This window comes from Macaca fascicularis, chromosome 19 (genome assembly GCF_037993035.2).
Source record: "Macaca fascicularis isolate 582-1 chromosome 19, T2T-MFA8v1.1".
In the NCBI taxonomy this organism is placed as follows: Eukaryota; Metazoa; Chordata; class Mammalia; order Primates; family Cercopithecidae; genus Macaca; species Macaca fascicularis.
Genome location: NC_088393.1, coordinates 55,686,427 through 55,707,102, shown reverse-complemented (window position 1 = coordinate 55,707,102; position 20,676 = coordinate 55,686,427). Strand labels below are relative to the sequence as shown.

Sequence of the window (20,676 nt, the reverse complement as noted above, 5' to 3'; positions counted from 1 at the left end):
CTTGCCCCAGGGCCCCTCCTCCTCCCAAACCCGCCTCCTGTGGTACCTGCTCCCCTGCCCTGCCCTGCTTACCTGGGGCAGGAACATCTGCAGGGAGTCCTGAGTGAGGATGGCCGTAGGTGTGGCAGACGGCGGCTGTCCCAGGACGATCTTCTCCGGGCTAGACGCCAGGCCAGGGCTGGGCTGGGGGGTGGTGGCCTGAGGCGGGGCAGCGGCCTGTGGGGTGGGGGCCTGCGGGGGCTGCTGCGCCTGCGGCTGCTGGAGGCCCAGGGGCAGGGGTGTGCTGACCGCCGGGGGCGCCTGGGGGGCAGGCTGCACCGTGAGGACGGGCGCAGCCTCCCCGGTGGCGGCAGCAGGGGTGGCCGGCTGCACCAGGCCGTCAGGGGTGTTGAGCATGGCCACGGCGCTGGGGGGCAGGGTGACCCCCTGGAGGACGGTGGTGGCGGCCGGCCCGGCGGGCGCTGGCTGGCTCTGCGTGGGCAGGCTGCCCGCCGCCAGCGACACGGGCATCTGGAAGAGCGCAGGCTGGCCCACCTGGATGGGGGCGGCGGAGAGGATGTGCGCACTATGGGCCCCAGAGTGGGGGGCCAACACGGGGCCCAGGCTCAGTGGGCCCGCCAGGTTCTGGTTGGTGAGGATGGGATTCGCGATGAGCTGTCCACCCGTGTGGGGGGCAGCGGCTGCCAGGATCTGCCCGCCCACGTTGGCCGGCAGGGCTGAGAGCTGCTGCGGGAGCTGGACCGCGGGGGCGCCAGGCAGTAGGAACTGGTTCTGGCCCGGCAGCATGTGCTGGGCGGGGATGACGATGCTGCTGCCTTGGTTCAGGAGGTGGACGCTCATGGGCTTGCTCAGGGCTCCGGGGGGCTGCGGCGGGGCCGCCCCGGTGGTGGTGGCCGGTGGCTGCTTGAAGACATTCGCCTGCAGCGCAGGCGCTGGGAAGCCCGACAGCACCACGTTCTGGCCCGCCTTCCCCGCCGCCATGAACGTCAGGTTCTGTGGGGCCTTGGGCTGCTGCGGGAGTGCCCCCGGCTCTCCCTGGATGGTGAGCGTGGCGCCCGCGGGCGCGAACGGCTTGGGTGTCAGCTGGTAGAGCTTGGGGGGCAGCACCCCCGCGGGCTTGGGCTGGATGGGCGTGGGCGTGCGATGCAGGATCACGTTGGGCGCCGGGACCAGCGGCGACGAGCCGAGGCCTGGGGCCACCGCCAGCGGCTGTCCCGAGGGCGCCCCGCTGGGAGCCGACGCGGCCCCGGCGCCTCCGAACACAGAGTTCCCATTGAGCGTGGTGGCCACAGCGGCCGGGAGGTTCTTCTGGATGACCAGGCCAGCCCCCTGTGGCGAGACACCGGCCGACGCCAGGGTCACGGGCTCTGAGGGGCCGGCCGCCGAGGCCAGGTAGCCGCTGACGGGCACCTGCTTGGCCAGGAGCTGGGAGGTGGGCGTGTTGAGCGCCATGACAGGCTGGCCCACCACCTGGATGGGCGCCAGGCCCAGCGTGGCCGCCGTGGCGCCCCCAGGGCTGCCATTGGGCAGGCCTTGGAGGCCCGGGATGGGCTGCAGTGTCACGTTGCCCAGGCCCACAGGCTGCAAGAAGGGCTGAACACTCAGGGCTTTGTTGACCACGTCCTGGGGCGGCACCAGGGCCTGGTGGGTCAGCACGGTGGGCGGGCCCTGCAGCCCCAGCAGGTCGGTGCCGCCTGGGAAGAGGGCCTGGGGCCCCGCAGCCACGGCCGCCGCCCCTCCAGCGCCTGTCGGGCCTGCTCCACCATCGGCAGGCTGCAGGGTGGGCAGCTGGAAGGGACCCAGGTCCAGCTCAGCCTCGGCCTCCAGCGTCTGCTCTGTGATGTTGGCCTCCTGGAGGCTCTGCTGGAGGATGTCACAGGGCTGGTCGGCGCCCCCACCGCCCCCGCCGCCGCCCCCTGGCGCAGGAGAGCCCAGGATGTCATCTTCCAGGAAGTCTAGGTCCACACTGGGGGCCGGCTGGTTGGGCTCTGGGTTCAGGTGGTTGCCAGAAGCTTCTTGCACATGGAGCTGGAGGCCAGGAAAGGTGGGAAGGAATAAGCTGAGGTTAGCAAGGGGCTAGGCTCAGGCCACAGCTGCAGCAAGGAATGCTGAGGTGATGGCAGTCATGTTCAAGAAAGAACATTCCGGCCTGGCATGGTGGCTCACGCTTGTAGTCTCAGCGCTTTGGGAGGCTGAGGTAGGAGGATGGCTTGAGCTAAAGAGTTCGAGACCAGCCTGGGCAACATACTGAGGCCCTGTCTCCATAAAAAAATTTTAAAAAAGAAAAATTAGCCAGCGGTGGTACCATGTGCCTGTGGTCTTAGCTACTTGGGAGGCTGAGGTGGGAGGATCACTCGAGCCCAGGAGTTTGTGGCTGCATAGTGGAGCTACGAGCGCACCAGCCTGGGCGACAGGGGCAAGACTTTGTCTGAGAAAAAAAGGAAAAAAAAAAAAAAGAAAGAAAGAAAAAAAGAACATTCCACCTGCAAGTGGCTGGACCCGGGATCAAATCCCAGCTCTGCCAAGGCTTAGCTGTGTAACCTAGGGCGTGCTTGATCTGACCTCAGTTTCTCCACCTGTACCCATGAGTAAAATGTAATAAAAAAAAAAAAAAGTATTCTTCAAGTCTAGGCACAGTGACTCACGCCTATAATCTTAGCACATTGGGAGCCTGAGGTGAAAGGATCACTTAAGCCCAGGAGTTCCAGGCTACAGTGAACTATGACTGTGTCACTGTACTCCAGCCTAAGTGACAAGAGTAAGACCCAGTGAGGCGCCCTTGGGACAGCCGCTGGTGATGGCCTCAGCTCATCACCACTGGTCTCGGCGCCCAACGTGATCCTGCATCGCACACCCATGCCCATCTAGTCCAAGCCCGCAGGGGTGCTGTCCCCCAATCTCTACCAGCTGATGCCCAGAAACCAAAAATAAAGTCTAGGCGCAGTGGCTCACACCTGTAATCCCAGCACTTTGGGAGGCAGAGGCAGGCGGATCACCTGAGACCAGGAGTTTGAGACCAGCCTGGCCAACATGGTGAAACACCATCTCTACTAAAAATATGAAAATTAGCTAGGCGTGGTGGCAGGCACCTGCAGTCCTAGCTACTCAGGAGGCTGAGGCAGGAGAATCGCTTGAACCCGGGAGGCGGTGCTTGCAGTGAGCCGAGATCGCACCACTGGACTCCAGCCTGGGTGACAGAGCAAGACTCCGTCTCAAACAAAACAAAACAAAAATAAATAAAAACAAGCAACTATTGTTTAAATAGTCAATACAGGCCTACGACACTTATCTGTAATTACAAAACCCAAAAAGCTCTAAGAACCGAGACTGTTTTCATAGCTCTGTTGGTAGCAAAACCTGACCAGAACCGACATGGCACTTTAGGTGGGATCCATTTATCCACATGATGTGACTTCCTACGTTTGGCCATCGAAAGGCAAGCGTGTGACATTACACACACCACACACATGGCACCACTTTTCCAGAATTTGAGAAATTCGAAATTCTGAAACACACCTGGCCCTACAGGTTTCCAACAAGCGGTCGTAGTCCTGGTGGAGAAAAGCTCACATCAGCAGCCGCTCCCATTTGTGAGCTTCTGTGCCAACCGCACTGTGAGTTCAATGCTTTTTGTTTTTTGGGATTTTTTTTTGAGACAGAGTTTCACTCTTGTTGCCCAAGCTGGTGGAGATCTTGGCTCACCGCAACCTCTGCCTGCTGGGTTCAAGCAATTCTCCTGCCTCAGCCTCCCAAGTACCTGGGATTACAGGAATGCGCCACCACGCCTGGCTAATTTTGTATTTTTGGTAGAGACAGGGTTTCTCCATGTTGGTCAGGCTGGTGTCGAACTCCCAACCTCAGGCAATCCGCCCACCTCGGCCTCCCAAAGTGCTGATTACAGGCGTGAGCCACCGTGCCTGGACTCAATGCTTTTTAAGTGCTTTTCATGCTATCCTGGACTGCAACCCAGGACACGCATGGAAAAATATCAGCATGCATATGTGTGGATAGCCCCACAAACAATACTTATGATCCCGTTTTCCATCTCCACTAATACCTAACCAGATAACCCATCAAAACCTGCAGCTTCCAAGATTCTCAATAAATCCACATGGAGGGTTCACAGTAGCACCCGGCCCCTAGCAGGTGCACGAGAAGCATCTATCATCATCACTGTCATTATTATTGTGATTGTCCATGCTGTTGTTGGTGACAGTCCCATGAGGCGGGTGCTGCTCCCTTCCTCATTTCACAGATGAGGGGACTGCCTGGGTCAACCACTGGTGAGTGGAGGGGAGTGGCAGGCAGACAGGGCTCTGGCTCAGCCTCCAACCGACTGAGGACCAGGCAGGCCACTGTGACCCCCTGAGCTCTTAACTGCCAGATGGTCACAACCAACCTGCCTCCTGGGATGCCTGTGAAAATTCACCGACGTCACGCGCAGTGTTTAGAACCTGACTAGGGATCTTAGGGTATACAAAAATGGTGGTCATAGTAAGAAGTGTGATCACAAAAGAGTAACAGGATCACTGCTGTTACTGGGCCTGTAAATGGACCAACGTTATATAATTACTGCATTTCCTCATCATTTATATTATGACACATAAGCTATTTGGAATATGACATTATAGCCGTGAGAACTAAATGAAGATGACAAGGAAGGGCCAGTCGTGTAAGTGTTTGGTGAATGCGTGTTCTAACGATGAAGAGGGAAGGTGGGAGGGTAAGGAGGGGGAATGAGGAAGGGGAGGCGGGGAGGGAGGAGGCCACAGGAAGAGTGGGGAAAGAAAAGGTGAAGGGGGGAAAGCAGCAACAGAAGAGGGAGAAAGAAGAAGGAGGTGGCCACCGTGGTGTGGACAACTGGCACTCAGTCATGGGACCGGCACAGTCAGGCACACAGTAGGTGCTCGATAAACGTCGTCTGCATTGGCCACTCTGGGCTTTGCTCAGCACCCGTCTTCACTGTCCAGGTGAAGACTGAAGTCTGCAGGTGAGGAGGCCCCTCCCCTAGGTCACACCCCGCCATGGCTGAGTTGGGCAGGACCCCAGGCCTCCCCCAGCCCTCTGCTCTCCAGAGAAGTACTCCTGTGAACCCCACAACCCACATCTGCTTCAGCTCCCCAGAACCACTCTGCACCAGCCGCCCCAGGGCCCCAAGGCCTCGGGGATCCTCACCTCTTCCCCGAGGGGCCTTGCAACGCACGGTCAGCCTTGCCCATGTTGGCCACCCTCAGGGCTCCCCAGCTCTGCTCCCTCCTGCACTGCCAGGGTGGTCCAGCCACCCTCAGAGGCCCACCCCTGCCCTCCTCCTGTCAACGGCCCTCAGGAGATGAGCCCAAGCCTCCCCTCTTGCCTTCACGGCCCCCCTCCCACTGGCGGCCCCAACAGCTCAGGCGAAGATTGGGAGCCACGGCACTTACCCCAGGACCTTCATAGAAGGCACTTTGGGCCTCCCCAGGATTATCCAGGAGGTCATCACTGTCAAGCTGCAACAAGACCCACCCCATCCAAGGTCAAAGGTCAGCAGGGCCGGCCCATGCTCTGGAGCAGAAACCAATTTAGGGTCACTCGGGACAAAAAGACAAGGGTTGGGATGGGAGAGGGCTGGGGGTATGGGAAACTCTGGCCTCCGAGAAGAGGCCCCAAAGGCAGGGGCTTGGGTGCCTGCCTAAAACCCAAGGCATCCCCAGCGCTGAGTCCCCGAGCCTGGCCTGCAAAACGATCCTGCTGTGACTGCCTTGAATTCCAGAATCCTGCCTCCACCATGCCTCTGCCCAAGCTGTGCCCTGCCATTGCCCCCAGTCTCTCCAGTAGCACAACCTTCAGCAGTGGTCACCTGTGGTCCAACAGCTCCTGTGCCTTCTCACTAAGTACTCTATTCCCAATGCAGCCTGAGTGCCTGACACGCCCACCATCCGGGCACCTGACAAGCCCTGCGGTGCCATCTCTGGAAGGGCAGGGCCTTCTCAGATGCCTAGCACCATCCTTAGTGCCCAGAACAGGCCCTGGCATCCACGTATGTGCCCAGTGAATGTCTGGCTGTGGCTGGGGCTTCCCTAATTTCTTGTCCAGCTGGACATCTCTCCAGAACCCCAACTTGTACATCCACCAGCACCACCTGGACTTCCGGAATCTTCCCCAAATTTCCAACCTCAGAAAATGGCACCAGAATCCACTCAGTTGCCCAAGCCAAAATCCAGGAGCCATGCTGGACACTCTCTCCCCCTCAACATCGAGTCCACCAGCAAGTCCAGCTGATGCCACCTCCCAGAGAGATCCCAAATCCAGTGCCGCATGCCTCCCCCACTGCCTGCACCATGGCCCAGGCTGCCATCATCCCATTGCTCATGCCTCTGCTCTACAAATTATTTGATACCTCTTCTTTCAAGAGGTGGAGCTCGATTCTCCTCCCTCTGAGTGCTGGCCAGACTGACTGATTAGCTTCTAGTGAATACAGTGTGATGGGAGGAAGGGCGTGGGACTTTGGAGACTGCATCATTAAGGGCACTGTGGGTTCCTCCTGTGTTCTCTCTCGGATTACTCGTTCTGGGGGAAGCCAGCTGCCATGCTGTGAAGACACTCAAGCAGCACTGTGGAGAGGCCCCCGTGGTGAGGAGCTGAGGCCTCCTGCCAACAGCCATGGGAATAAGTCCTGGTGGAAGCACCTCTGCCAGCCCCAGTCAAGCCTTCAGATGACTGCAGCCCCAGCCCACAGCTTGACTACAACCTCATGAGAGTCCCTGAGCCTGAACCACCCAGCTAAGCTGCTCCCAGATTCCTGACCCTCAGGCACTGCAAGAGCTCTAACAATTGTTGAAGGTACTGCATGCTGGCATAATCTGTTACACAGCCATAGATACTAATACAGTTGCTCAGAGCTCAACAGACTTCTGCTTTTCCCCATTTTGTTCTGTTCTCTGGGCAGCAAATCAAATATGGCATTCTCCTGTTTAAGAGCCCATCAGAGCTGCCTGTCACATTCAGAATAAAAATTACAACTCCTCTATTGGGCTTCCAGGCCTGCATAACCTGGTGGTTTTTACCTACTACAGTCTCACCTCCTACTAGTTTCCCCTTCAGGTTGGCCCCACCAGCCTCCTTTCTGTTCCTCAACCATGCCAAGCTCTCTCCCACCTTTGAACTTGCTGTTCCCCCTGCCAGAAGCACCGGCCCTGGCCACCTTGCTGTGATCCTTCAGGTCTCACCTTCAATGTCACCTTCAATGTGACCCTCTCTGACCACACTATCTAAAGGAGCCCCTGGGACTCATTTATTTTCTTTTAAACCTCTTTCATTGTGCAAATGACATTATTTTTTTTTTTATCATACTCTACATGGTACTTTTCACCATGACCTTTATTAGTGACTGGTTTCTTTGTTTACCAAGGAGGTGTCCATGGCAGGAGGACAGGGATTTACCATGAGTTTTGCTCATTGCCGTAACTCCAGTGCCTGGCGTTAGAAGCCATAAGGCAGATGGCTACTGCATCAGGGGGACGTGTCTCTCCCTGTCCCTCACTCCCAATTATACAGCCCCCCCCACATAGGGAATGCCTCTCCCTGTGCCCAAGCTTACCTTCTCAGATCCATGCAAGAAGTCATTGAGGGCCTGTGGATCACTGGAAGAGAAGAGGAAGAGAAGCTGAGGAGGTAAGGAGCTGGGGAGGGGAGGGAGGGGAGGGGGTGAGACAGAGGGCAGGGGGTGGGGAGCCCGTTACTCACCAAATCACGTCTAGTAAGCATCTCCCATCCTCATCATCCATCGCCACTGGATGGGGTGGGGTCAGGAAGAGGGCGAGGGAGACAAGGTTAGATTTTGGCAGCTTGCCTGGCCCCCTCCCTTCAGGGGAACCCCCTGGAGGGGGTCAGAGTTTCTGTTCCCTTGAGTTCATGGGGATAGACGGGGACAAGGAATACCCCTCCCAGCCAGAAACCCCTGACCAGGGACAGGGTCTTTTTCCTCCCGCTCCGACTCTCCCAGCACCTGATGATGATGATGATGATGATGATGGTATCAACCAAGACTAAGTGGGTCCTGACTGTGCCTCACACACACTACGCTAATCCTCAGGATATCCCAGGAGGGGCCCCACGGCCCGTACTTTGCAGATGAGAACTGGAGGCACTGGGAGGGTCATCCTCCGTCTCCCAGCAAGCAGGCAGCAGAGCCAGGCCTGGAACCTAGGAAGCCTGGCTCCTGAGCCCTGCTCTTCACCACCCTGCTGTCTTGCCTCCCCAGACATGGGGCATGTGGTGGGGGTCTGTCCTACATATAAACAGGTGAAGGAGTGAGGGAGCCAGTGTAGACAACAAGAAGGGCTTTGTGGCTCAAGGCTCTGAGTGGCCCTTGAAGACGTCTGCAGTGTGTTCCCGAGGAAGGGGAGGGTGGTGGGGAAGCTGAGGCAGAAGCAAGGGAAAGGGGCTCATGAGGAGGTGAGTTCTGAGTCAGAGAAGCCACCGGGGTAAGGCTGAGCCCCATGGTCTGAATGATGAGGATGAGGATGGCTAACATTTGTCGAGCACTCACTAGGTGCCAGGCACTGTCTGAGCACTTCAGCAATGTTAGCTTGTTCCACCCCCATAGGGAAGGGATCGTTATTCCCATCTGACTCCCATCTGACACCAGGGGAAGCAGGTATTCTCTGTATTTATTTACCCATCCACCCTCACATCCACCTAGCCTTCCCTCCCTTCAAACACCCCTCCAAATATTCCTCCAACCCTCGAAAACATCCCTCCCTTCCCTGCCTCCATCCATTCATCCACTTCTTTATCTTTCCAAACATCCCTCCGAACATCCAACCAGCCCTCAGAAACATTTAACTAGACAACTCTCCCTCCAAAGCTTCCTCCTTCCTCCCTCCAGCCATCAGTCTCTTCCTCCCTCCATCCTTCCATCTACCTACCCATCCCTCCATTCTTCCATCCATCTACCTACCCATCCTCCATCCTTCCATGCATCTACCTACCCATCCTCCATCCCTCCATCCATCCATCTACTCATCCCTCCATCCTTCCATCCATCTACCCATCCCTCCATCCTTCCATCCATCTACCCACCCATCCCTACATCCTTCCATCCACTTACCTATCCATCCCTCTATCCTTCCATGCATCTACCTACCCATCCCTCCATCCGTCCATCCATCTACCTACCCATCCCTCCATCCTTCCATCCATCTACCTACCCATCCTCCATCCTTCCATCCATCTACCTACCCATCCTCCATCCTTCCATCCATCCACCGACCCATCCCTCCCTCCTTCCATCCATCTACCTACCCATCCCTCCATCCCTCCATACATCTACTACCCATCCTCCATCCTTCCATCCATCTACCTACCCATCTCTCCATCCTTCCATCCACCTACTCATCCCTCCATCCTTCCACCCATCTACCCACCCATCCCTCCATCCTTCCACCCATCTACCTCCCCATCCCTACATCCTTCCATCCACCTACCTATCCATCCTTCTGTCCTTCCATGCATCTACCTACCCATCCCTCCATCCTTCCATCCATCCACCTACCCATCCCTCCCTCCTTCCATCCATCTACCTACCCATCCTCCATCCTTCCATCCATCTACCTACCCATCCTCCATCCTTCCATCCATCTACCTACCCATCCTCCATCCTTCCATCCATCCACCGACCCATCCCTCCCTCCTTCCATCCATCTACCTACCCATCCCTCCATCCTTCCATACATCTACTACCCATCCTCCATCCTTCCACCCATCTACCCACCCATCCCTCCATCCTTCCACCCATCTACCTCCCCATCCCTACATCCTTCCATCCACCTACCTATCCATCCTTCTATCCTTCCATGCATCTACCTACCCATCCCTCCCTCCTTCCATCCATCCACCTACCCATCCCTCCCTCCTTCCATCCATCTACCTACCCATCCCTCCATCCTTCCATCCATCTACCTACCCATCCTCCATCCTTCCATCCATCTACCTACCCATCTCTCCATCCTTCCATCCATCTACCTACCCATCCCTCCATCCTTCCATCCATCTACCTACCCATCCTCCATCCTTCCATCCATCTACCTACCCATCTCTCCATCCTTCCATCCACCTACCCATCCCTCCATCCTTCCATCCATCTACCTACCCATCCCTCCATCCTTCCATCTACCCACCCACCCCTCCATCCTTCCATCCATCTACCCACCCATCCCTCCATCCTTCCACCCATCTACTTCCCCATCCCCTCATCCTCCATCCATCTACCTAACCATCCCTCCATCCTTCCACCATCTACCTACCCATCCCTCCATCCTTCCAAGCTTGCATCCAAACACCCCTCCTTCCCTTCTGTCAAATACCCACACAGACCCATCCTTCCAGTCACTCATCCCTTTGTCGCTCCTGTACCCTCTGCCCCCCTCTCCTCCCAATGACACATACAATACACGATGGAAAAGAAGACCTGATCCCTGAATGGTGGGAATTTACAGCTCAGGACCGTGGAGTTCCCTTACCCTCTTTTTTCGTTGGGGTAGGGGGTCCCAAACCTCACTGATGACATGACAACTGCCATGGGTCACCATCCCCACCCAAAAACCTCACATATAAAATCTTACACGAACCCTCGGCTGGCGCACAGTCTCTCACCCTGACAGCATACTCTGAACTTCCCTACACGGGGGCCTCCCCAGTGCCACCCCCAAGTCGTCCATCCCCAGTGCTCAGTGACATAATGAAGAGCCCTGGCCAGGGACCTCCCACAGTAGGTTGGGGGGTATTTGCTGAATCATACTGTGAAAAATCTGACGACACATGCATGTTTCACGCCAAAACATGCATGTGGGTAAGAAATGTGACACATACTTTTCCAGGGTTCACGGATCCCCCTCCCTGCAGCACAGACAGAGACACATGCATCCCCAGAGCCCCACATGCCAATTACTCTCCTTCTCAGGGGTTGGCTGTGGGGACTGTCCCCAGGGCTCTTGCTGCCTTAGGAAGTGGTGAGGACGTGCTCTCACCTGCTCCATATCCCAGCCCCACCGGGCGTCCTCCCGCTGTGTCACCAGATCCATGACCTATGAGCCCCTTCCCTCCCCAACCCACTCATGGAAGGCACGCAAAGGCACGGTCTGCAAAGAATCTGGAGAAAAGTGGAAAGGGGCAGGGAGAAAGACTTTGCCTGCGCTAATGCAGAGGCAGGGTGATGGCCCAATGACCCAGGGGGCCCAGGTGGGAGAAGAAAGAGCCGGAGACACTGCTTAGCCAGGCTCTTCCAGGAAGGAATGCTCCTTCCTCATCCAGGGGCCAAGGTGGTGCTCGGGAGGTGGAATGAGAGACAGTTGCCCCTCCAGGAATAACAGAGATGCTTCGCTGGTTACCTGCGCTACAAACGAATCATGAAGGGAAGGAGGGGCGTGTCCACTCCAGGTCTACGCGGGGCCCCCAGCTGGGGACTTGGTAAGGGTCCTCTTGGGGGCCAGCTGTGGAGAAAATGAGAGACAGACAGTGAGTAAGAAAGTCAGTGAAAAGGAAAAAGACATGGTCACAGATGGACAGAGCTATAGGAGGTAGGTGGGAGAGGGATGGACAAAGGAGGGGGACGGAACAGAGATGGGAGGCTGAAAAGGTGACATTCAAGGGAAGTTTAAAAAGTTTAAAATCACACAAAATAGCTGGTGCAGTGGCTCACGCCTGTAAATCCAGCACTTGTGGAGGCTGAGGCAGGAGGATCACTGCAGCCCAGGAGTTCAAGACCAACCTGGCTAGGCAACACAGCGAGATCTTGTCTCCATAAAAAGAAATTTTTTTGGCTGGGCATGGTTGCTTGCCTGTAGTTCCAGTTACTCGAGAGGCTGAGGCAGGAGGATTGCTTGAGCCCAGGAGGTCAAGGATGCTGCGAGCTAGGATAGTGGCACTACACTCCAGCCTGGGTGACAGTGATACCCTCTCTCAAAAATAAAAAAATCTGGTGGGCGCAGTGGCTCACCCCTGTAATCCCAGCACTTTGGGAGGCCGAGACAGGTGGATCACAAGGTCAGGAGATCGAGACCACCCTGGGTAACACGGTGAAACCCCGTCTCTACTAAAAATACAAAAAAGTGGCCAGGCGAGGTAGCGGGCGCCTGTAGTCCCAGCTACTTGGGAGGCTGAGGCAGGAGAATGGCATGAACCCGGGAGGCGGAGCTTGCAATGAGCCGAGACTGCACCACTGTACTCCAGCCTGGGTGACAGAGCGAGACTCCATCTCAAAAATAAAAATAAAATAAAATAAAAATAAAAAAATTAAATCGAACAAAACCACACTATACATACTATTATCCCGTATATATACTACATATGTGTGGCACATACACTATAGCACATAACATTATACTGTGTCATTTACTGGTACTTCAGTCTAACAAAATACAGCCAATTCTTGCTATTTGCATTGGTGAGGTTCTAGAAAGTCACCGTGAACACTGAGCCACTGCTCCTGGGGAAAATACAAGGCTAGGTTCCTGCCAGGCTCTGGCCACAATATTTTCGCCCATCAATCAATACATCACCTTGACTTATATGCGTTTCTGTCTGAAGACATCTTATTTAATCTATATTGTTGATTCATTCACATTGAACTCACGGCCAACAGGACTATAACTCCTACCTGAAGGAAGCTTCTCTAACACAGGTATTTTCTCCAGAAGGCACATCACAGCCTCACTGCCCTTAGGAACACTAGATTTCTACACCCTGCTTGGAGCCATTTTATTTTATTTATTTGTAGTTTTTGTGAGTCTTGCTCTGTCACCCAGGCTGGAGTGCAGTGATGCAGTCTTGGCTCACTGCAACCTCCGTCTCCTGGGTGCAAGTGATTCTCCCGCCTCAGCCTTCCGAGTAGCTGGGATACAGGCGTGTGCCACTGCACCCGGCTAAGTAGAGACAGGGTTTCACCACATTGGCCAGGCTGGTCTCAAACTCCTGACTTGAAATGATCCACCCACCTCAGCCTCCCAAAGTGTTGGGATTACAGGAGTGAGCCACCGCATCTGGCCTAGGAGCCATTTTAAACAGAGAAATCACCAATAAGAAGCACAAAGTCAGTCGGGCGCAGTGGCTTATGCCTGTAGCCTGGCACTTTGGGATGCTGAGGTGGGCAAATCACTTGAGGCCAGGAGTTCGAGACCAGCCTGGCCAACATGGCAAAACCCTTTAGTCTCTACTAAAAATAGAAAAAATTAGCCAGGCGTGGTGGCGGGTGCCTGTAGTCGCGCCTACTCAGGGGACCGAGGCACGAAAATCACTTGAACACAGGAGGCGGAGCTGCTTGCAGTGAGCCGAGATCGCGCCACTTGCACTCCAGCCTGGGTGACACAGCGAGACTCCATCTCAAAAAAAAAAAAAAAAAAAAGACTCACAAAGATATGAAAAATGTGGCACTAAATCGATTGCAAAAAGGACACTGCTTTGCAATCTGAGCTGAAACAAGACATCAGAGTGCTGCTTGGCCCGACCTCAGCTGGGAACCTGCATGTCAGGCAGCTCAATTTTTCTGGCCACTCTACCCACTTCTGCAAATGACCAGCACCGTTTTGGGGTTACCTATTTTCGCAAGTAGGTGAATTCACAAATACGGGATCTGTGAAGGACGAGGACTGACTGTGACAATAAAACAACCACTGATTGCGGGCCTGCTATGTGCTGGGTGCTGGTTTAGGTACCCTGCACGTACAACTCATTCGCCTTCCCTAAATCCCCAGAGGCAGGTGCTTCTGTGATCCCTACACAGTAGATGAGGAAATAGGCTCAGAGAGGTTAGTCATCTGGCTGAGATCCTGTAGCTGGTAAGGGGTCAGGTTGGGATTTTTTTTTTTTTTTTTTTTTTTTTTTTATGACTCTTGTTGCCCATACTGGAGTGCAATGATGCGATCTCGGCTCACTGCAACCTCTGCTTCCCGGGTTCAAGTGATTCTCCTACCTCAGCCTCCCGAGTAGCTGGGATTACAAGCATGCACCACCATGCCCAGCTAATTTTTTATATTTTTAGTAGAGACAGTTTCACTATGTCAGCCAGGCTGGTCTGAACTCCTGACCTCAGGTGATCCGCCCCCCTTGGCCTCCCAAAGTGCTGGGATTACAGGTGTGAGCTACTGCGCCCTGCCCAGGCTGGGATTTGAGCCCAGGCAGGCTCACTGCAGAGGCCTCGCCCTTAACCACTACCCCACAGGCGACCATCTCCTGCTACTTCTCTCGTAGGATCTGAAACAAATACAGCAGAATGTTCAGGCACTATTGCGGGGCTGGGTGACGGGGGTATGCGTCTCTGTTATCATTTTATGAATGCCTGGGATCCTTCAGATTGGAAAAGGAGATAAAGGGACTGGCATGGAAGAGGGAGGAAGGGACAGGAGTGGCAAGTGGCTTTCTCTCTTCCTCTCAGGTCCTGATCCCAGAAAGATCTAGAAAGCAGATGTCGCAAGACCCTGGAACACAGGATTCTTTTCCTCTGGAATGCGGGTGCCCTGTTCCTGGCCTGGAGGTGTGCATGAGCTCCCAAGACGAAGGGTTCACGTCTGTTCGTGCCTCCTCCCTGGCTCTGGTAGGTGTGGCCCAAGCTCTGTGCACGACCTACCTACCAGCAGAATTAGAGACCGGAGGGGGTGCAGCTCCCGCGGGGCTTCTGCAAACCAGTCCCGAGGCTGAATTTCGAAGTGGAGGCCGGAGAGCTCTCTCTGCGGATTTTCTATTTGTGTGCTTTCATTCCAATGACAACATTAAAGACGTGAACGGGAATGTCCTGGGGAGAGGGACACGTTCAGTGTTGTGACCAAGCTGTGGTTATGTGAGTGTTCAGAATTTAACAGCTCGGGTTTCTGTGTTTCAACACAGGAAAATTTCACTTGAAAAAATGAAAAAGGAGGGAGGCGTGGGTAGCTCACACCTGTAATCCTCCCTAGCCGAGGCAGGGAGGCTGAGGCAGGAGGATGGCTTAAGCTCAGGAGCTGGAGAACCAGCCTGGGCAACACAGCAAGACCTCATCTCTACCAAAAAATTTAAAATTGGCCGGGGGTGGTGGTGGGCCCCTGTGGTCCAAGCTACTCGGGAGGCTGAGGTGGGAGAATCACTTGAGCTAGAGAGGCCGAGGCTGTGGTGAACCAAGATCACACCACTGCTCTCCGGCCTGGGCGACAGTGAGACTCCATCTCAAAAAGAAAAGAAGGCCGGGCGTGGTGGCTCACACCCGTAATGCCAGCACTTTGGGAGGCCGGGGTGGGCAGGTCAACTGAGGTCAGGAGTTCAAGACCAGCCTGGTCAAGATGGTGAAACCTTGTCTCTACTAAAGTACAAAACTTAGCTGGGCATGGTGGCACACACCTGTAATCCCAGCTACTCAGCAGGCTGAGGCAGAAGAATTGCTTGAACCCAGGAGGCGGAGGCTGCAGTGAGCTGAGATTGCACCACTGCACCCCAGCCTGGATGACAGAGCTCCAAAAAAAAAAAAAAAAAAAGAAATCGGGCGAGGGGCTGGGGTTGCTGCCTGCGCATGCTCAAAGCAGGAATCAAGTGCATCTTGACCAATTCTGAGGCTCCCATCCCTGGGCTGCCACTTCCCATTCCCAGCCGTGTACCCTAAGACAAGTTATTCATCCCCTCTGTGCCTTAGTTTCCCCATCTGGAAAATGGGGGAGGATAACACTATGTCCTCCATGGGACTGTTACATAGGAACATCTGTAATCCATGTCCTAAAGCACTCTGTAGGCGGTGTGCACGCTAGTCGTGATCATTTTAACTGCCACTGTTGATGCTATCTAGTGGGGTGACTCCCAGAGATTTTGAGCCACAGCCCAGTGAGGCTGGACAGAAGTCCCTGGCCCCACTTTGGTGCTGTTTGCCACACGTGGCCTATGTGTGTATTTGGAACGGTTAATAGATCCCCTGCTTCAGCCAGGTACCGGGGTTCTTTGAATCCTTCCAAACACCTGGTATTACCCCCATTTTGCAGATGAGATAAACGCAGTGGAAAAGAGCGGTTTTGGGGGTGCTGCGGCACCTGCACTGTGTGCACCCACACCAGGCCAGCTAGGTGTCTTGTTGCTCTCAACCCAGCAAGCAGAGGAAGCCTTTCAAGACACACATGAAGATTAAAAACACAAAAAAATCAGCCAGACATAGTGTTGCACACCTGTAATCCCAGCTACTCAGGAGACTGAGGCAGAAGAATTGCTTAAACCCAGGAGTTCTAGGCTGCAGTGAGCCGTGATCATGCCACTGTACTCCAGCCTGGGCAACAGAGCGAGACCCTTATCAAAAAATAAATAAATAAAACTAAAATTTTAACATCAAATATCATACATCTGTCTGATGGTTTGGTTGTTTACTGTGTGTCTCCTCTACCAAAATGTCCCCCAGGACAGGAACCTTTGCTTGTTTTGTCCCCTGCAAGATCCCTGGGACTGGCATGGTATGTGGCATACAGTAGGAGCTCAACAAATATCTGTGGGATGAATGAACGAATGTGCAGAGGAAATTAAACAAATGCTTTCATTTGTTCAAGAGGCAACCTGCTGAAATGTACATTTAGTAGGCACCTACTGTGTGTCTGGTGGGGGTTTGCTAAGGACAGCAAAAGGGCAGAAGCAGACCCCATTCTGGCTTGGGGAGCATGGCCGGTGGTTCTCAGCCGGGGGGGCGCTGGAGACCCCTCTCCTACCCCCACAATCAGAAACTTTTGAAGCAGTGACTGAGGTTGCGGGGTGGGGTTGGGGGATGGGGGGCAGAAGCTTTGGGAGCCATCACATAGTTCCCCTGAGTCCCAGAACAGGGCGGACATGTGGACAGAACTACAGCCAACCCACCGGGCATACACATGAGCGAGAAGCCAGCCTCTGCCACCAGGAGCCATTGCAACCCAGGCTCACTCGTCACTGTGGCATCACGCAGCTGAAGCTGCCTGGCACACCCGAAGAGCCTGCACTGCCTGAGTGCTTCTGGGTACCAGCCCCTGTGCTCACTCCACATCCACCGATCCCTCCCCATCCCCACGGAAGCACTGCTGACGCACATCTTACAGGAAAAGAGACTCGGAGGTGGTCGGGACACTTGCCCCAGGTCGTACCATGGCACCAGAATTTGAACTCAGACCCTGTGATTCTGAAGACCTCACTCCTCACCACCACGCTATAAAAAGCAGGAAAGGCCGGGCCTGAAAACCACAACCAGCTCCAGAGAACAGCCATGACGCAACAATGACACAGTGTCCTTCCAGAAAATTGTGTGAATTTCTCCTCCACTTGTAATGCAATCGGAGTTTTGCGCTGTCATCAGGAGCTGTGCAGAAGCCAGGCTGCTAGCAGGATACGGAATTAAAAGGGCCGGCTAAGCTCCACAAACAGGCGGATTTTAATTTCCCAATACAAACTGGAGTAACCCTTAGGTTGCTTGCCAGTAATAAAAAGTCTCCAGAACGGTATCAGGAACTGCAGATGATGTGGCAAAGTCTATCCGTTGCTTTTTAAAACACCATTTCCCCACCTCTCCTCCTCTGCTCACAGAAGCCTGACTCTGTGCAGGGTAACACTTGCCAACGCTAAGATGTAAACAAAGATTGTTCTAGGCCAGTCTCTCAAACTCTGGGTCACGCCTTTGAAGGTTGTGAAATCCAATTAGCAGGTTGTGACCAGGAACTGCTTTAAATAATTAAACAGCATGGAAAAGAATGGAATGGAATGGAAAGGAATAGAAGATATTAACGTGTACTATACATGGTAAGAGTGAGCATTTGAGAAATTGGTTTTAATAATATGTGTGTGTGTGTGTGTGTGTGTGTGTGTGTGTGTACTGCAACACACAGAAACATATTTTGGACTGTCAGTTGTGGTCAAAATAGCCTTAAAATAATCGAACTAAGCCAGAGGCACTCCCACCTCCTTTATCAGACACTCACTTTCCCAGCCTGCCTTTCAGTTAGAGTAAACACGGCGCTGCAAATAGTAAAAACCGAAGTGTACAGACAGGTTCTGCTCAGTGAGACTTTCAGGGAAGATTCAGGGAAAGTTTTTCTTCCAGAATACAAAGACAGAGTTTTTCCAGAAAGACAGTCTTTTGCTCCTGCTTCCAGTTTTGAATACAGTTGAGATAACTAGAGCTGTGGCAGCCATTCTGCAACCATGAGGCAACAAACCTGAGGCTGAAAAGCCCACCAGCAGAGGATGGTTGATGGGAGCTGACAAAAAGACCGTGTTCCTTTTTTTCTTTTGAGACGGAGTCTCGCTCTGTCGCCTAGGCTGGAGTGCAGTGGCGCGATTTTGGCTCACTGCAACCTCCGCCTCCCAGGTTCGAGTGACTCTCCTGCCTCAGCCTCCTGCGTAGCTGGGATTAGAGGCGTCCACCACCACGCCCGGCTACTTTTTGTATTTTTAGTAGAGACGACGTTCACCACGTTAGCTAGGCTGGTCTCAAACTCCTGACCTCTAGTGATCTGCCCACCTCGGCCTCCCAAAGTACTGGGATTTCAGGCGTGAGCCACCGCACCCGGCCTGACTGTATTAATAACTTTTCATGGGCTGCCCGCCTCCAAACTTGTTAATCCTTATGGTTTAAGCCATTATTTGGTTTCCCATTATTTGCGGACAAATATAACCTGATGCAAAAGAGCTTCCATTTCTGGATTATCTTTGCAGCCCACGGCAAGGCCTCTTACACGGGTCAAGGGCTGCTCTTTGTGTTTCACTGATTAAGAAGAAAGGCCGCTACTCGGGAGGCTGAGGCAGGAGAATGGCATAAACCCGGGAGGCGGAGCTTGCAGTGAGCCGAGATCCGGCCACTGCACTCCAGCCTGGGTGACGGAGCGAGACTCCGTCTCAAAAAAAAAAAAAGAAGAGAGGTCAAACGAAATAGGAGAGGGCTGGTGGAAAGGGGATCTGAAACAAAGGCCACTATGGTTGATCGCAAAGTGGCCAGAAATTCTCCTCCCTTGCCCCACACTCTTTGTAGCTCCTCCTATTAAGAAGTGGGGTCTATGACTTCAACCCTTGACCCTGGGCTGGCTTCTTGACTTGCTCTGGCCAACAGCATGTGGTGGAAGTGATGGTGTGTGATTCTTTTTTCAGATGGAGTCTTGCTTTGTCGCTCAGGCTGGAGTGCAGTGGCACAATCTCAGCTCACTGCAACCTCCACCTCCTGCGTTCAAGCGATTCTCCTGCCTCAGCCTCCTGATTAGCTGGGATTACAGGCACCCGCCACCACACCCACCTAATTTTTGTATTTTTAGTAGAGACGGGGTTTCACCATGTTGGTCAGGCTGGTCTCGAACTCCTGACCTCGTTATCCACCCGCCTTGGCCTCCCAAAGTGCTGGGATTACAGGCATGAGCCACCGCGCCTGGCCGACAGTGTGTGATTCTGAGCCTGGCACACTTCCACTCTTTGCCCAGCTGCCAGGTGAAGAAGCCCAGGCTGGCCTGCAAGAGGATGAGAGCCACGTGCCCATCACCCCATCACCCCAGCCAACAGCCAGCCAAGCCCTAGACGCAGAGTCACCAGCTGTCCGACAGCTGACTACAGACACCCAGCCCAGGCCAGAAGCACTTAGCTACGCCCAGTCCAAATTCTAACCGTTGGGATCATGGTTTTCCTTTCTCTGTTTATTATTGTTTTGATTTTCTAAGACAGGGTTTCGGTCTGTTGCCCAGGATGGACTGCAGTGGTGCGATCACAGCTCACTGCAGCCTTGACTTCCTGGGCTCCAGGGATCCTCCCACCTTAGCTTCCTGAAGAGCTGGGACTGCAGGCGCACGCCACCACACCTGGTTAATTTTTTGTAGAAAAATTAACTATGCAGCCCAGGCAGGTCTCAAATGCCTGGGCTCAAGTGATCCTCCCATTCTGACCTCCCAAAGTGCTGGGATTACGGACATGAGTCACTGTGCCTGGCCAGGGCTGTGCGTTATATAGTGACAGCTCACTGATACAGCTCTCTCTGGGGACTAGGAACCAAGTTTGACCCCACACCTGACTCATCCAAGTTTTATCCCTCCCACCTCCCAAATCTCTCCAATCAGCACCTTCCTGTCTATGACCACTATTCTGGCCCAAATCTAGGCCCTACCGTTTCTTCATCACCCAGCCTGGGTTCACATTTGGCTTATTCACATCTGGCTGCTCCTGCCATTAAAATACTCAAAAGCTTCCCTACCGATTAGTAAATAAATGTTGCCCAAGCAGCCTCGGCTCCTCCTATATGCCTTCCCTGCGCTGGACACCGAGATGGCATGTCCAAACGACCATAGGAAGCCCTCCTTCCAGGCCCGGCTCCCTCTGGCCTCTGCCCCTCCCCGCCAACCCCCTTCCTCACTGGCCACCGGCTGGACCTGCCCAAACTATGAGTCCAACCTCTGCCTGGGCCACGTGGCTACGAGCCCTGGTGTTTGGGAGTCTGGGTGTTTGACTGGGTCAGATTCTGTCCCATGAGCCCTTGGCTATGGCCACCTCCGACTTCATCATCTTCGTCACCCCCGCCAAGTTTGCTGAGTGCCTACTAAATGCTTCATCTTACTTCATTTCATTCTCACAGCAACCCCATAAAGCAGATGCCATTATCCTCATGCCCATTACACAGATGAGGAGACTGAGGCCAGAGGGTTGGGTACTTGTCCAAGGTCACCCAAGAGTGAGAACTTGAACCCAGCTGAGACTCCTAAGCCCATGGGA

General features: G+C 54.2%; 1 protein-coding gene across 9 annotated transcripts in view; it reads right to left on the bottom strand.

Moving 5' to 3' along the window:
• Positions 1-20,676, bottom strand: part of BICRA (BRD4 interacting chromatin remodeling complex associated protein) — a 97,939-nt gene that overhangs the window by 22,135 nt on the left and 55,128 nt on the right. For 6 of the 9 annotated variants that reach the window (XM_065534684.1, XM_045381040.3, XM_045381044.3 and 3 more), the window contains exons 2-6: positions 11,367-11,468; positions 7,723-7,768; positions 7,577-7,619; positions 5,421-5,486; positions 73-2,028 (exon numbers count right to left, since the gene is read on the bottom strand). In XM_065534684.1, the coding sequence (XP_065390756.1) occupies positions 73-2,028; positions 5,421-5,486; positions 7,577-7,619; positions 7,723-7,763 (2,106 nt within the window). In that variant the 5' untranslated portion in view covers positions 7,764-7,768; positions 11,367-11,468. Of the gene's footprint in view, positions 1-72; positions 2,029-5,420; positions 5,487-7,576; positions 7,620-7,722; positions 7,769-11,366; positions 11,469-14,599; positions 14,765-20,676 lie in introns of all 9 variants that reach the window. The other 3 variants (XM_045381042.3, XM_045381041.3, XM_074024015.1) reach the window with 3 other exon arrangements.